This window comes from Indicator indicator, chromosome 39 (genome assembly GCF_027791375.1).
Source record: "Indicator indicator isolate 239-I01 chromosome 39, UM_Iind_1.1, whole genome shotgun sequence".
Lineage (NCBI taxonomy): Eukaryota > Metazoa > Chordata > Aves > Piciformes > Indicatoridae > Indicator > Indicator indicator.
Window position 1 is genome coordinate 119,478 of NC_072048.1, and position 17,761 is coordinate 137,238.

Consider the following 17,761-nt stretch of genomic DNA (forward strand, 5'->3'; position numbering starts at 1 on the left):
CAGCGCTGGGAACAGACTGTGCCTGGACTCTGCTGGGTCTGCTCAACACAGGCATTGCTCCAGAGAAGCCTAGAGCAGCACTAAACAACAGCTGGCTGCTCTGATCAGAAGTGCTCAGGTATACATTTGGATAATCACCTGACAGTTGACAAGGCTTGCATGTGCTTGTGATAAGACCTTCACTTGTCAGGGTGGGATTTGTTCTTGGCAATGCAGACATCTGGGCAGCACTGCTGCAGAATATCAGGCAATGCTGCCTCCAGCAGCCACAGATGGGCCAGTCCCAGTCCCTCTCTGGTGAGGGAGATGCTGTCCTGCTGGGCTTTTGTCCAGGTGTGATGATGCTAAAATGCTGCTGCTGGCTCCATTCCTCCAGCACACGTACTGAAACTCTGCAGCGTGCTCTCAGCAAAGGATGCCTCTGGCCCACATGGACCACCTCTGCAAGGCCAGTTGTGCCTTCTTCCCAGGATGATTGGAACAGCGGTCACTGATCATTCACCTTCCCTGGGAACAGGGAATACCTGTATGTGCATGCTCCTGCCTTTTCTCCTTGTTTGTAACACTGTGCCAGAGATACCCGGTATTTAGGCATTCTGAGCAGGGTAGGTGGAGGGACTGGCCAGGATTAGAGCAGTCCTGGAGTACATGGCACAAGTCACAGTTTAGGAGAGCTGCCTGACTGCATTGATCTGGGACACAGGTCAAAGCAAATGTCCCCTTCAGGAAAAAGGATTGCAGGAGGGAGCAAGGCCTGAGCCAGCAGTTCATAGTAGTGTGACTTTTCTGCACTGAACAACTTCTTCAACACCCTCAGGGTCTTTAAAGATCGGTCAGGCTCTAGTTTTCTAGTGTTTTCACATTTTCTAGTGTTCCCATCCTGGGCTTCACTAGAAAATGATCTGAGGCAAGAAAAGAACCTGGTGGAGGTGTGTTTAGGAAATGCTTTACAAAATTACCTAAACTATGTATGGTTCTTAATATCTGAATTTAGCCTTAACCTCCCCTGATACCTGCATGTTTGAGGGAAAGGCAGCTATCTCTGCAGCCCAGTACAACTTAACTAGACTTTGACTGCTTTTCTACAATAGTTAACATTTTCAATTAGCAGCTCAAACCAATGTGGCAGGCTGGAGAGAAAATTCTGTACCTATTGATTGAAAATCTGATTTCTCCTGTTGACTCTCCCCTGCATGGCTAATGCTAACCCTCCCAGCCTTGTCCTCAGGCATGAGGGCCAAGAAAGGCAGCTCTCCCTGCCTGAGGAGAGGACAGATACCAAGAGCAGCCTGCTCTGCTGATGCCTTTGCATGCCCTGTGTGGTCCAGAGTTTTGGTGTTCTGGCAGCCCCTCCTCCTTTGCCTTGCTCCCATGCAGCCAGCACACTTCCTTTGGTGCCCCAGAAGTGAAGGTGGTGGGGAACTCTCCCATTAGTATAAGCTGCCTTTACTATTTATGAGTGTAAAAATGCTATAAATAAATTGATCTGTCTTTGGACAGTGCATCTTCATTCAGCCCCTGGCTGGTCCTCCTCTACCTTCTAAGCTTGCCTTACCTATCTCCTTGGCACCAGCTTGCGGAAGCTGATTCAGAGTGCAAGGATGCATGTTTACTTCTGACTTGGTGTAGTTCAAGGAAAGAACACTCCTCTGACACCTCACATCCAGTCATTCTACCAGGCCTGAAAGATCACAATGAAGCACACAATCTCTGGCTGCCCCAGTGCCAGGGAAACAGTCTGCTGCAGAGAACATTGCCACACTGACAGCACACCAGCCACTGAGCCAAGCTCTGTGCTTTGCATCAGGTTTTCCCTGAGCTGCTTCTCTCTTTTAAGCAGTGGTACTGCTAAGTGCTTGCTAGGAAAGAGAGCATGGGAGGACCTGATGAGCTGGTCACACCAGCAATGAGAGCAGGACCCTGTTCCAGGCAGCAGAGCTGAGCCCTGCCAGGACACAGCCACCCATGAGGGCCTCAAAGAACAGAGGAAGGACAGGAGTTACCCTGAAATGGAAAAGCCCTTTCACACTGCACTTCGCTCATGAGAGCCAGCAACCTCCCAGGGTATTTGTGCCCTCTGGGGGCACAGTGTAGGCTGCTGCAATACCATGTTTCAAATGGCTAGGACTAGTAGCTTGCCTTTATTTGAGATCTCAGTCTGCAGGATTTCCAAGGATTTTGCATTTATCCAGTATTCTTTGGGCTGCCCTCTGCCCAGCCAGTCTTCCAGAAAGGGAATTCAGAGAGCTAGTTCACATTTGAATGAAATTTTAGCTCCACATTTCACTCAGGTTTGTCAAGTCCATGCAACAGATCAGTAGATGCAGAGCAGTTCTGGGAATCCACAATATCAGGTTCTCATAACTGAAAAATGTGGCCTCCAAAGGGCAGAGATTTATCATACCCAGAGAACTGGGAATCAATAAATTGCTGTTTCCAGTTCAGCAAGGCAGACACTAACACAGTGACAGACCTGGACAAAAACTAACATCCACATTCCGTAACAGTCAGGATCTACCCCTGAGTGTGCTCCAGCTCATTTCTATCTCCTTGCCTTCTTTCTAGTAAAAGTAAATTAACATTAAACTCAAAAGTAGGAGACTTTTCTTCCACTCAGCAGAAAAGCACTGCTTTCAGTGCAGCCTGCAGAGCAGAGCTCTCTAGACAGAGCCACAGCCCTACCAGCTACATTTTTGATCCACATAACCCAGCATATTCAGATGAGTGCAGCTCTACTTCACCTCCAGCATATGGACAGACCAGGCAGAGGATTTATGTAAATTATACAACACATACAAACCACATTTGCTAGAATCAGACTCATTCACTGTATTCCCAGCTGGTTTGATAGAAAATACATCCATAAATGACAAACTCTGTAACACCACTATCAGCTCAGTGTCACAGTTTTCTGCAGTGGCCACAGAAATCTCCTGAAAACTCATTTTCAGGTTTTTTGTTTGGTGGTGGTGGTGTTGGTTTGGTTTGTTGTTTTTGTTTTTTGTTTTTTTTAACACAAGATAAAACAACTGAAAAAAATCACCAAACTAGTAGAACACATCAGGATGTTACTTTCGGAAACCTCATACAGTAACAGGTGACAAAACTTGCTTTAAGAAGGAAAGTGTAAATGGTTCAAGTTCGCAAGCCAGCATTCTTGTTTCACAGGCTGGTTTTGGATTTGGGGTATTCCCAAAGCAAGCAGCTGAGGTTGACACAGTAAAGTTTCTGCAAATTAATTAAAGGATGTTACTGAAAAATAAGACCAAGGAAAGAAATAAACACACACAAATGAGGTCACAAAGAAAAATCCTCTCTGTTGATGCATTTCCCCCTACCACAAATCAGAAAGAGGCTACACTGGAGATGTAAAACCAAAATGAATTTGAAGCAGAAATATCTCAGAATGTGCTGTACAGCTGGGACTTCCACTGTCCACACCTTACATCTTCATCTGACTTTTCGAAGTCAAGTGCAAATTTTCATAGAAAATAGTAACAGATACAGCTGCAGAGTTTGTGGAAGAAAAATATGCTGGGAAAAGTATTCCACAGGACAACCTTCTCTGTCTAATGCCATAAAAACAACCCCACAGCTCCAAACTTAGAAACTTTCTAATTCTATTTAACTCTGAAGATGTGAAGCCAGGGGACAGCTCAGGGCATTTATAGAACATAATAAACCAGTATCTACAACAGCCCTGCCAACCTCTGTACACAGACACATTTCCAATATAGCTCCTCCACAAACCAGGCATCCAACTCCATTCTCCTCAACAATTCCAGCAAATGCCTCAGCTTTGGGGAAAAAAATATGTACCTGCAGCTATGGAGTCAAGTAAGTTTCACTTGTTTGCAGCAGAAAAAAAAATCATTTACAGATAGCTGCAGCATGACATAGCACAAACTGGCTGGCCAAGGAACTGTTAGACAATGCTTTACAGACATTTCAGCTACAGGAGCACATTCTGTTAAAAAAAAAAAAAAAAACACCACCAAACACCATCACCAGCTGTGATGTCACCAAACATTCTAAATGGAAATAAAACACACGACAGTGTATAGGAAGTCTAAACATCTGCAACCACTTATATCCAGAGAGCCATGCCAAAGCCTGGATGTTATTAATTACCATTTGATATAGGAGCCTTCAGCACACAGGAGATGGTGAGGAAGGGCAGGACTTGCAGTCCTGTGCTATTGCCCTAGCAGAATTGACATTCTATCTGTATTTCAAGGAATCTTTTCTGCCTTAAATAAAGCCACAGATACTAAACAACTCACCACAGATGACTCATAGAAAAGACAAAGTAGCTACACTGAACAGGAAAATCCATAGAATAGGAAAACTAGAGAACAAGCAGCTCCCAAAAACCAGCCACTGTCCGAGAGTATAAAGAAAAACAGACCCCTTTTAGCAGGGCAAAGGAACAAACTATTCCAGCCCCTATTTGTCTGGTAATTCAGAACATGGTTAAACTGATAAACAACCATTCTTTATTCATTGTCTTTTTGTTGTTGTTCAGCTCAGCACCCAGATTTCTGAATCTTTGGGTTTGTCTCTTTAAGAGTGGAATGACTGAACAAGCTCTTCAAGAACCATCTCTGAAATGATGCAATACACCGAGGAAACCCAGAACAGTGGCCAGGAGACGCAGAACATTTGTCAGGCAGCTGTGGAATCCAAGAGGCAGCAGACATGAACAGGCATCGCCCCCTTGTGATTTTGCTCGAGAACACTTGCTTGCTCTTCCTTGGGTAGACACCTTCAACAGAGTCCTTTCAGGAAGCACTTTCAACAGTGCAGAAATCAGAGTCCCCCAAACATCAGCGGGGGTAAGGAGCAGGCTCAGCGCCGTCTGAAGGCTCGCGAGATCCTCCAGGCATTGGGCTCCTCGTAGCGATTGTACAGAGGCTCTAGCCGCTGCTGCTTCTTCTGTTTGCTCAGCTTGGTTGGGTCAGAAACCTTGAAGAAAGCTGGAGCAAACTCCACCAGCCAGCGAGGATCAATAGTGGTCACTTCACGCATGTACTCCTTGGTGGTCAGCACCAGCTCATGGTACACCACCCTGCGAAAGAGGACAGCAGCTCTGGGAGATGGTTTTCCACACAAGAGCTCCAACACATGCTCCAAACAAACCCCCTAGAAGAGCTACCCCTCCTTTTCCTCTCCTACTTCACAACTACTCTAACTGCTCTTCAGAATGGCTTCATTCCATTTAAAACAATCTCTCCCTCTCTCCTCTCCCGTCCCCTGCAACTCTCAGGATTTTAACAAACTTCAACAACACAGAAACATAGAGCTGCAGGCTTCAGGCCAGGTCTTGGCTCAGAGATCACCCATCTCCGAACAGGCACAAAAGAGCCAAAAGCAGACTCAAAACCTTTCTCATTCTGCTCATTGAGAAATCAGCAGCTATACTTTGATCTGTGCTGCACAAAGAGTGCACACCACAACCCTTTCAGTTGTAAAGTCAGAACCGGAACAAAAGCACAGGATGGTGCCTTCCTTACCATTCTGGCTGCCTGTTGAAAAGTGCACTGGACGGGTGGATGTAGACCACTTGTTGATCGATGAGCGTCCGATAACCCTCCTGGGGATCCTTCTTTGCTGCATTTCGGAAGAAGCCACTGCAGATGGCTTTCTGGACTCGAACTGTTGCCTTCCCACAGGATACCACATCCAGCTTGTGCCTGCCAGACAAGAGTTAGAGAGGGAAAATAAACAACAGATCCCCAGGTGCAGCTACCAACATCAGACTAGCAAACAGTTTAGCTGCTATCGTGTTAGGACGCTGCCAAGTCACTGCTAGTCTCTCTCAACATGCTCACCTGTCCATGATGCCCAACATCTGCTTGCGGATGTCCTGAGCCCTGCGTAAGGATCGGGCCTGGATGAAGTTTTCGTAGCACCAGGGATTTGAAAATTTGTTATTCTTCCAGGAGTTGTAAACAGCCAGCAGAGTGAGGTGGTCACCTTCTGTCTGATGGAACTTGGCTTTCTTTTGATCAGCAAGTGCCTGTTTATCCTAACACATAAAAATATGTATCACCAGGTATCTATGTTGTAGAAACAATCCTCGTGCAACATGAAGGATGCGAGGTGCTTCTCACTCATATCCTGACCTTTGAAGTCTACCAAGAAATAGACACCAAATTCTGAGCAGTGACTAAGGACCAAGTAATGAGACTCTAAAGGTCACTGGGACCAAAAGTTACATCAGAAATATATGAATAAGGAGTCTAACCAAGCTCCAAGCTTCTTTTGGCAAATATGCTGACTTTCTAGCACCTAAGGCAGGCACTCCAACTGTTACACTGCTGCCACTTGGTGAATCCCCTACCTTTGGCCTGTAGAACACATTCTGCACAGACAGCATGGAGACTATGGTCAGCATTTCCTCGCTGCATCCCAGGTGTACAGACATGATCAGCATCTTACACAACATCGGCTCCAAGGGGAATTCTGCCATCTGCAAGAAATCTGTTTCAGGGCATTCTGCAGTATTTTTTGAAAAAAGATCTTGAGTTCTTTCAGAGCAAAAGAGAGCAACGCCCTTTCTTCCATGCTTCCTTTCCAGAGCAATGTGCTTTGCCCAGGATAACTTTACTCCATATAAAACAAATTGTTTATATTCACTATCACAAGACTATCCCAATACTTAGAGAAAAGTTTTAAATCATTTAAAGTAATTTTATAAGGAGAAATAGCAGCTGCTCCTTGAAACACAGAAGGTACATAACAACAGTAAGTGAAGAGCTACCAATAACACCAAGAACAGGAACAGAAACCCAACAGTGCTGGGCAAGCCCTTGTGCAGCTGCTCTCATGTCAGTATCCACAGCCCAGCCAGTGCTAAGAAGCATTCTGGTTTGCTTACCCTGCGCCCAAGTCGAGTGAGCAGCCCCTCATCATCCAGAGCTCCCAGGGTGTACAGCTGCTCCATGGCAGTTATAAGAGTTTCCATTGGGGGAGCATCCATAAAGTCAAAAGAGAGTAAATCATTGATGCCCATGGCCTGAACATAGGGAGGGAGAAAATTCAACTTAACACACTGAGAACAAAGACACCAAACTCCAGCCACAGATATAAAACCATCAAACAAATGAGGCACTGCAGAAGTCTAAGCAATCCCAGGGACTCATGTCCTTACCCTGGCTGTATTTCTACTCTTGACATGCTCTGCACTGGCCCATGGCTTTCACCCACCAGCAAGTTTCCCAGTCTGTTTCTTTGGTACTGTCATACACATCTCTCAAGAAAGATTATTCAGGCAAGCAGATATAAAGGCTAAATGCTGGGTTTGAGGACTTCCTGTCTCGTGAACCAGTGTGGCTTGACAGCTCCAATGGTCTAAATATGGAAACCAAACATGTCTCCACCTCTCCCCATTCCCAGAAAGGGGGAAAGGCAGCAGCTTCGCCAGCTGTAACATACGGGGTTAGATTCAGTTTGTGGACTCCCACAGGGATAGCACATCCTTAGAAGATAGGTGTGTTTAGAGATCAAAAATCCACTCTAAACCAGTGTGCATAAACCAGTTTATGTATTGCATACTGCCCATAAAGACTCCTGTTTCTCAAAACTCCTTGCAAGCACCTGTTCTGTGCAGCTGAGACTTGCTATTTAGTTGAATATTCAACACTATAACCCTCAACAGACAAATGGAGGAGCAACTCGGCACCTAAGAATTGCATTTGATGCAGTTTCCCTTCCAAAACACCTCTGCTCACTAGAAAGATCTGAAATTTCAGAAGTAGTAGCTAATGAGGCTCATAAAGGTAGAGACTCATTTACTGAAACTCTTTGAGATCATGCTGGCTTGCTACAAGCTCACCTTCAGGGAAAGCACTGTACTGGCCAGATTTGTCCTCTGGATTTCAGGTACATTGGTGGTCAGCATTTCATCACGGTAAGCACGCTCTGTATATAGCCTGTAGCACTTTCCTGGTCCTGTCCTCCCAGCCCTTCCTGCTCGCTGCTTCGCTTGAGCCTAAAGGCAACAAGGCACCTTGGTGACCAGGTGCAAACAAACACAGGTGACAACAAGCACATTCAAACAATAAAACTGGTCACTATTTCTCTTGTACCAATAGAAAGATATTTCCAACACGACACAGGAACGTATACGTTCCTAGGACACAGACTGCGGCAATCTCAGCAAGCTCTCAATGTGGTTTTATCATCGTCTCACTTTGCTTTCATGTGCTTGGACACCAGATCACCAAGATACAGCACCAGCAGGAAGGTAAGAAGTTAAACCCAGAATGCCTACCTGTGAAATCGGGGTAACAACCAGCTGGTCAATCCCAGTCTTGGAGTTATAAACTTTCTGCTTCACAAAGCCAGGATCCACCACATAATAGATCCCATCAATAGTCAGAGAGGTCTCAGCAATGTTTGTGGCGATGACAACCTGCAAAGGAGTTTGATTCAGCACCAGCTCTGTGGGGCTGCCAAGCCAGACAACGCATGCAACCTGACACAGGCAGTCTGTTATCGATGCAGCTATCAATTTAGCATCAAAAGCAGAAATGTGTTCACAGAGGAAGCAAAACAAGTGTTAGCTACAGTCAGTGATGGACAGGTTTGAAGTATCTACATTTGGGCATCATGGGAAAAGAGCATGATAAAAATCCATAATTAAAAGCAAGTGAAAGATAAACACTAAGTTCCATAGCAGACTACACTGACTTCAATGAAGATTTCAGCCTATCAACTCACAGTCCATATTTAGAAATAGATTCTCTGGAAGAGTATTTATCTGCTGTTTGGTAGGAAATGTCCATCCATCCACCCAACAACAACTGCATTTAGATTTCACTGAAGTTAGTATCGTTTAAAGGCAGCATTAGAATACACACCGAGAACATTGCACACAGAGGTCTGCTACACCAGACATTTGTCTACACATCACCTACTGCTGTGTACACAACCAAAAACATGCTCTGAGCTACGGATAAGGTACCTTTTCTCCAAAACTATATTTTGTCTCAAGTTGTAATTAACCATCAGAACTGATAAATAACCATAAAGTCTGATTAGGAGGATTACCAGTGCAATAACACCCATTAGCAAAATGGCTCAGCAGAAGACGAAGCCACACTTAGCTGCAATTACCTTTCTGCTCCCTGGTGGGGCTGGATCAAAGATCCTGGTCTGCATTTCACTGGGTAAAGCTGAATATACTGGTAGGATAATTAACTCTGGAACATCAGGTCCTAGAGATTTCATCCTCTCATACAGGATTTCACAGGCAGTGTCAATCTCTTCCTGGCCAGTTAGAAACACCAGAATGTCACCTACACAGGAAGAAAATAAAACCACTCACAGAATCAATTCTGTTCAGTACAACTCCTACATTACCCTATTTCCATACCCCACCTTTTCTACTTACAAAGAGGGGATCTCCAACTTTTGCTAGGCCCTGAGCAACAACTCTTAGCCAGAAGGATCATACTTCACTTTTACCTAACATTTTCAGCATTTGGCTTACTGTATTCACAAACAATGGAGAACAGTGCTGAGATCGTTTTGCTCATGTTACTAACACACAATCCATGACTTACAGAAAGATCTTGCCTGCAGAACCCAGAGTCCTTGGATCACCAAAAATCCTAGACCACCCCCCACTCACCTGGTGGCTCTGTTAAGTGGATCTGCATTACTGTAATCAGACTGGCATCCAAATAATCTGTCTCTGGCTCTTTTGTGTACAGAATTTCTACTGGGTACGTTCTGCCAGGAATTGTGAAGATTGGTGCTTCATAGAAATACTGAGAGAACTTCACAGCGTCCAGAGTTGCTGATGTCACGATCAGCTTCATGTCCTGCCGCTTTTGCACCGTCTGCAGCAGGATGGAAAACTCAGGTCATTTACTGCCTCTGGGACTATTCGCACCTGGCACTTAAGCCAGAGAAATACAGCCAGTAATACTATGTGGCTTAACATCAGAGTAGAGGAGCAGCTCATCCCAGTAACCAGAAATTCAAAAACATTGACTGCTGAGGTCACATTTCAAACCCTTTTAAGCAGTACCACACTGGAAAGCCTTAGTCAGAGAAAGAAGAACAAAGCAAGAAAACTCCTCTGCTCATCCATCATTGCAAGCATCTTGGACTGTAAATTCTCACTGTCTCTGCTGAATTTTTCTTTCCTTGTCTTCACACAGAGGCTCATGTTATGAAAACATGGACTACAATCCCTTTTACAAGCATTTGCTTTGCTTCAGAAGAGGCTCTGGGAGCACAGGGATGAACCTGTGTGACCCTGCCTTGCTCTGCATACACACAGTGAAGACACTGGAGCAATAAGCATCAGCTGCTACATTACCTTCTTCAGAAGTCCAAAGAGCACATCTGTATGTATGGTTCTCTCATGAGCTTCATCCAGCATGATAATGGCATACTGGGTCAGATCAGGATCTATGAGGCACTCCCTCAACAACATCCCATCTGTCATGTATTTGATGACAGTCTCAGGGCTGGTGCAGTCTTCAAACCGAATGGTGTAGCCAACCTAGAGAGAGGAGTTGAACAGAAACTGAGGCTGCAGAATTAAGTTACCAGCACCAATTAACTCCCAGTCTGACTGCTCTACGTATTCATTTTACTGACTATGAGGGAGTAGATGGACACACAACATGCTAGCTCCAGTACTATCTTCCCTACTTTTCCTCATGCTTATTTTGGCACATTCTTCAGCATAGAAATTCACCTCTTGTCCCAAGCAGCAACCAAATTCCTCTGACACCCTCTTCGCAACAGACATGGCAGCCACTCTGCGAGGCTGAGTGCATCCAATCTTGCCTCTTGACGTATACCCTGCCTCAGCCAGGTACTGGGTAATCTGTGTTGTCTTCCCAGATCCTGTCTCTCCAATAACAATCAGGATCTGGTTGTCATGCACGGCCTAGAAAAGGTCATAACAGATAAACTTGTAAAAATTTAAAACCAAAAAAGCAAGCAAACAAAATCTGTAGAGTGTATCCAGGACTAGACTGAGCCCCAGCTGACCCAGGCCAGTGCTCTTAACTCAGCAAGTCAAAACTGCGTAATCCCTTAACTGACTCAACCCTTGCCAACACCAGCCTCAATTCTGTCTCATGTCAATCAATACCTGGAGCTTTATTAAAGTGTAGGTATCTAATCCTTCAAAATAATTATTCCAAGCTACAGGACTGCACTTATCACATAGCTCTTCACCTGTCGACAAGCTGAAGCAAGAATCTTTATTTTTAATTCCCACTTGCTCAAACAAGAACCCTGTTTCAAGAGTCTTACTTGTATCAGCTGCTCCTTCAGTCTGAAGATTGGCAGACTCTCTCTCTGCTCAATGATGGAAAGCTGAGTCTTCTTACCATAAGAAGCTTTGTTGCCACCAAATGCGTGCTTCTTCCACTCTGGGATATCATTGGGCATCATTCCAATTCCTCGCATGTTTGCAGCTATTTGTCTTCCATCCACTATAACAGAAATCAATTCACTGCTGCAGCTAGGTTCATACGGCACCAATCCCTGTGATGCCACTCCTCCTGTTCCATCAGCCATGCATTCTGTACTTGTGTGGTGAAGTATTTTTAAGTTTCTACATGTATAGTCCCACCATGACATCAATTTCCATGTAAACAAAATTGCTTCACCATCCATCACACCTTTAGCAACGGATCCTGGATGGATAGTAGGGTGTCCTGCACAGTTCCCGGGACATTCCCATTGCCACATCAGTGGCAAAGCATTTTTCCTTTGCCCATTTAAAACAAAGCACACAAATGGTATCAAGACATTTCTCCTGGGTTGCTCAGTGTGGCAGTTTAGGCTGGGTGCCCCCTGCCACTGCTGCATGAGATACACCTCTGGTGTCCCAGGTGCCCACCCAATAGGGGTGGACACAGGACATGGCGTATTTCTACCCATAAATCCTGCACCCTATAAAGCCATCTGCAGAGTCATTCTCTTCCTCTTTCTTCCCTCTCTGCTCCCATGGGAGATGTCCTCTCTTATCAGGTAATGCCGGGGGAGTATCTCAGGCCTCTTAGGCCTGACTAGGCCTAATGCCAGGAGGAGAATGGAGGGGGGGGGGCAGTCTCAGACCTGGCCAGCCTGAGACTTGCCTAGCAGCGGGAGGGGGGAAGAGCGAGCCCTGAGGGTTTGGGTAGACCCCCAGGTGGGAGAAGGGAAGGATTGGGAAGCCTCTGGGTACTATGTAAGGGACTCTGTGTGCTTTAGGATGTTCTTTGCCACTATGCTGTATAGTTTTTCTGTAGTTTCACCAATTGCTTTTTTTTTTTTTTTTCCATTTAAACTTTCCATGGCTCTCCAATCCGTTTGCGTGTGTCATTCTTTTGTTCCTTTCGGGGCAAGAGACGTTCTGGCTGGCCTCAAACCAGCACACTCAGCTATTACAAACAAGGCACAGGTCACAGTGAGATGTGCTTGGACATACCATCAGGGAGGGGATCGACCCAGTGTGTGTTGAGTCCCATGGGGATAGAATCCATCTCTGCTTCTCTCTGGGCTTGTTTAAGTTCTCGTCTTTCTTTAGCTAAAGCACTCTGCATCATTGCAGCCTGGGACAAGGAACCATCTGGATTCTGGGAAATAAGAAAAGAACTAAGATTCCAAGCACTCCAATCCTTCAGATATTACTGTCATCACTTTGTAAGAATCTTTTGAAGGTGCTTTAAAAGATGCTAACATTTTATCCACCTGATATTTCCATTAGCCTAACCTCAAGAACTTCCATGGTCATAACCAGCATGGGGCACCCTATGTTCTCCACTGAGAAGGATAACGGACAAACCCCCCGTTTCTCTTCAACTTTTCACTTTCAAAAGGTAGGAGAAAGCACAACAGAGAAAGCATGTTCTAACAAACCTACGTTAAGTGGTTGCTGCTGCAGGCTAATGTACTTTCTGGTTGCGTTATTCCACTTTACTGTCACAATTAAGCAAGAATCAACCTTTAGAAGCACAGAAAGGATCTTTAATTCAGTGGTAGCTTTTCAGGCCTTCAGTAATGTCTGGGTGGAAAACTGGCTGCTAAACTGTCAAATATTGAATTAAATCAAGTACACTGTGTTTAGTCCTGGAAATCTTTTACCTTTACGATTTTGATGGGACTCATATCCATGCTCTGTTTAGTGTGACCTCGAAGGAACGGTGGCTCTTCTTCAACTAACTCAATCTCAAGGTCCTCGTCTAAAGTCCACAAAAGACAATTTTAATTAAACAGTTAAACATCTTTTATGTGCTTCTTGTGCATTCCTGATAATAATGTACTTCAGTTCTAAAAGTGAAAACACCACAAAGACAACACAGCTAGGGGACAACAAGGCTAGAGGAACCCTAGTTCCAAATGTTTCAGACAACAGCAAATTGTGAAATCCTTCACATGCCCTTGCATTATCACTTGGGTTTGAATCAAAATGCATCTGGAAAAAGGAGCTTACAATAGTAAGACTACTTGTAAACACTACCTTCTTCATCATCAACTTTAGGAAGGATCCCAGTCTCCTCATCAAAGTCAGGAAATTCTTCCTTGGAAAGCACATTAGCTGCAATCATCTGGGAAGAGAATGAACACAATGCGGATGGAATTTTATGGTTTCAGAACAAAGGAATAGTCCTAATCCTGGCACAGCTCTCTGCTGGTCATCCAGTCTCTAGTCTTTTAGGTATACTAAATGCCATCAGTGAGACAGCCAGCTTAAGCAAGGCAGGACTGCACTGATAAACAGGTATCACCCAAACGGCACCAGAACACGATCATGATCCCCCACGTCTGAGCATCTCTGGAAATTACCGGGTCCAACCTTCTGCTCAAAGCAGGGCTAACCTCATAGTTAGAACCAAGGTAGAAGTCCTAGCTCACACAAAGGCGGCAATTTAGAGATAAGGAATAAAGTAACACAAACTAGGAGTTGTATCCTAGTTCAGGATCTCTCCACCGCCCTGAACGCAATGCCACACCTGTTTAATCTCCCATTTCTCTGGGTCTGAAATTCGGGTCAGGCGCTTCCGTTCCAGGCTGTCATCCTCCACTTCTGGGGCGTTCACCAGGGACAGGTGACTGGGTCTGTCTGGGTTTCTCATAGAAGCTTCTTCATTGGTTTCTCCAACCAAGTTTCTCCTCCGGTTTGGATTCAAGTCTTCCCCAGTATCTTGATCAACATCCTGCATCAGATTGATTAATCAACTGAATCAATCAGCTCTACTTATTTTGCACTTCTTACCAATCAGCACTGGTGGAATGATAACAACACAAGAGCACAGCAAAGTATGTTTCTCAGAGAGACCACTACTGACAACATCCAAACACAAAAAATGGGATTCTGCAGGCCTGGTACGTGAGGAAAGCACACCACAAGGCCTGGAACACTCTACTCTGCTGCGGTGCTGGCAGCCACTTCCTGGAAGTGCGTCTCTCACACTGGAAGATGAACAGCAAGAGCTTGAAGTTTGCCTTGTTACTAAGCTAACACAACTGGTCAGAGAGCTGTTAGGAACATTACTCCAAAAACAAGTACCTAGGAACCTACGGAAAACAAACAAACAGTAATAAGCCACTGTTAGGAATTACTGTTGTACGTTTAACTCCCACTGGAACCGTTAGGTACTGGTTGCCATAAAAACGAGCAAGGGATAGCAGAGAGAGGTGTAGCCAATTAAAAATGTTGGCACCAAAATCTCTACAAGCACTGCACAACATCTTCCATACCTTCATGCTCAGGCTGGTTTTGGATCCAGTAAAGGATAGCACTTTGACTTTGACTCTTTGTCCTTTGCTCACAACATCAGCAACATTGGCAACCCGTCCCTCTCTCCGAAGCTCCGAGATATGGACCAGGCCCTCCCAACGCTTCCTGCAGGTGGAGGAGGGGCACGAGATATTTTAAGTTATCATTGCTCCAACAACACTTTTATCAACTGATCATTTGTGTACATCCATGAACTGCTTTTTCCAGGAACACTCTCTGCTATAGAATTCATTTTTCTGAAACAGAACCCATCACAGCTGCTTGCAGCTTCAACCTCTTTAAGATACTCCCAGGCTTACTGTGAACAGCAGAACATACCTCAGTCCCTCCAGCTGTACAAAGCACCCAAACTGCATGATGCTGGTGACTTTGCCGTTGTAGATGTCTCCAATGGAAGGCTCCTCGGGTGGTGGGCGGTCTATGTGCTTGTCTCTCCATCTCTCACTGCTCTTCTCAGAGTGCTTCTCTCGATCCTTACGGTCCCTACTGTGACTCCGACTTCTGCTCCGTGACCAGTAGCTGCATTTGCCCCTGTTCTTATCCCACGTTCTAGAACGAGACCTGGAGCGAGACCTGTGCCTTCGTTTTCTGTCCCTGCTACGACTTCGGCTCCTCCTCTTTTTCTTTGCCCTAGCAAACAAGCATCACATGCCTGCAGTAAAATCCCGCAGCAGAGCAGACTGAGAGGGCAACAGCAACTGCAGGACCCATGTCCCAGAACCTACCGGTGGTCACTGCTCCTCTGCTTGTCTTGCTTGTCTGCACTGGGCATCAGAGCTTCCAGTTCTTTAAGTGCATCAGCTGCCACTTTCACATCATCTTCATCCAGCATGCTCTGCAAGAGAACCACTCTCTTAAAAGGCTGATAAAACATCTGCCACAGAGAACTAACCCATAGAAAGGAGTCATCTGTTTATCTCTTTAGAAGAAATGCAAGATAAATTATGACCTTACCCTAATGTTGGGGTTGTCCGGCCTGCAAAGGGCTGGAAACAATTCCCTCAGCTTTTCCTTCTCCGATTTGGGCTTGACAACAGTCTCTGCTTTTGCAATTTAAAACAAACAACAAACAAAACCCTCAAAACTTAGGAGAGTTAAATGTTTTGAATATGAAGTTTAACTTTCATCTGAATGAAAAGGTTGATGCAGATTTTACAGAGACTCAACTCAAAGACTACAGTTTTACCCTTCTCCAAATAAAATTCTGAGTATTAGTAAGTCTGTGAAAAATAGATAGCTACTCAATAGTTAGCTACTCAGTATACTCAGTACATTTTTAGTGCCTGAACAGCCTAGCTGGTCTACCACCATCACCAGACTCCCAGTGCACCATCAGGATACAAAGCCCTACCTTCTGAGAAAGAACATTAACTGCATCAATATCAGTAAACATGGTCCAAAACTACAAAAGACTAAGAGTTTTGTTTTTCTTTTTGCACTGAAAAGGTAGAAGGAACAGTATTTAGCGTACCTCTGCTCGTGGATGGCTTTGGGGGAGGCCGCATGGTCTGTATGAGACGCAGCAAATTACTAATAAGGGAATCCTAAAAAAAAAAATTAAAATAGCATTTAAATGGAGGAAATAACTGCATCACTTTTTCATTATTAGAAAGAACTTGTGAAGGTTTATGTGGTGGACAAAAGCACCTCAGTTCTGAATATGCAAGCTCATTTTTATGAAGTATCACTAGACTTCACATACACCCTAAAAAGATACAGTTAAGTTGAATCAGAAAATTAGGATAATTGTTTAAATGGCTTTTCAGCTTATTTTTAATTGCCATTTAACCCAACTACTGTCACTTCTGAAGAACTCATGAACCCAGCATACAGGGATCACAAAGAGACCTGCAACATTTGCCTTTATAACAGTTGTTTCTTCTATATTTTATTTGCTGAACGAGAAAGTAAGCAGTTCAAGTCCCCAAAAGAAAGCTTCACAAAGACTATAAAATATAAATGATTTTGAAAAAGAGAGAAAAAGAAATACTCAAGGACTAATCAGGGCACAGTTTTCCAGTTGAAGAAAAGCAATAACCACTCACACCTTTCTTAAAAGATCTATAAAATGTACCACTACAAAAAGCATACATAAATAACATTCAGATCTCACTTACCGTGAACTCAGCACCGTTCTTTAGAAGAACTGCTTTAAACGTATCAAATGTAGTATTTTTCTCAGCAAGATTTATCACGAATTCAGCTACGGAAAAATAAAAATATTAAGTAAACTAGAACAAAAAAGGTCGTATAAGTACTTAACATTTAGATAAAAGCTGATCTCCCGCAGCACCGTGCCCAGCAAGCTACCCAAGCTCCGCAGGAAAAAGCTGCAGCACTGCTGGCAGTAGCAGCGGCTTCCCTTCCAAGTCCTTTCGCGGGAGTCCAGACCGACGCGTTCTCTCGCTCACAAGCGTTTTCGCAGAAAATCATGGGGTTTTCTGAATTTGAAAAGCTGCTTGGCAAGACGCGTCCTGGCCGACGGAAACGGCTACAACAGCCCTTGCCACAGCGGCCGTCAGGCCCAGAACACCCCAGGGGCGCCCCAGAGATCTTCAGCGGCCAAGGCCGGGCCTCGTCTCACTCACCCAGGTCCTTATCGTTGATGCCCAGATGATTGTCCAGCTCGGTGCACACCTTGGAGACCAGCGACAGGTACTCGAGCTTCGCAAGCTCCTCCACGGCTGCCAGGTCCGCCATGACTCCGGCCCACGCAGGCACGCGCACACCCGAGGCCACTTCCGCATCCGGGACGGGGCGGCCGCGCGCAGGCGGAGTTCGCAGCGGGAACAGCCGCAGTCAAGTGCCCGGCCCGGCTGCCGCAGCTGAGGCGCCACGAGAATCACCTAGTTCCAGTCCTTGCAGTCTGCACGGCCAGAGGCACCTTGAGCGGGTTCCAGGAACGGGGCATCTCCCACCTCGCTAGGCAGCCTGGGCCAGGGTCTCCACCTCCCCCCCACTGTAAAACACTCCTCATTCTATCGCGTTAACATCTCACTCTTC

At 45.2% G+C, this 17,761-nt stretch overlaps 1 protein-coding gene across 1 annotated transcript; it reads right to left on the minus strand.

The window, feature by feature from the left end:
- Window positions 1-4,450: 4,450 nt before the first annotated feature.
- Window positions 4,451-17,398, minus strand: DHX8 (DEAH-box helicase 8). The gene is made up of 23 exons (XM_054396842.1): window positions 17,347-17,398; window positions 16,876-16,961; window positions 16,230-16,302; window positions 15,713-15,798; window positions 15,484-15,593; window positions 15,077-15,388; window positions 14,719-14,863; window positions 13,971-14,174; window positions 13,478-13,565; window positions 13,102-13,199; window positions 12,446-12,593; window positions 11,284-11,465; window positions 10,718-10,912; window positions 10,334-10,519; window positions 9,638-9,848; window positions 9,121-9,302; window positions 8,276-8,416; window positions 7,838-7,993; window positions 6,881-7,018; window positions 6,344-6,472; window positions 5,832-6,028; window positions 5,514-5,693; window positions 4,451-5,068 (listed from the first exon to the last, which is right to left on the minus strand). The coding sequence occupies exons 3-23, from the start codon at window positions 16,261-16,263 to the stop codon at window positions 4,849-4,851; spliced, it is 3,342 nt and encodes a 1,113-aa protein (XP_054252817.1). The 5' UTR covers window positions 16,264-16,302; window positions 16,876-16,961; window positions 17,347-17,398; the 3' UTR covers window positions 4,451-4,848.
- Window positions 17,399-17,761: the final 363 nt, after the last annotated feature.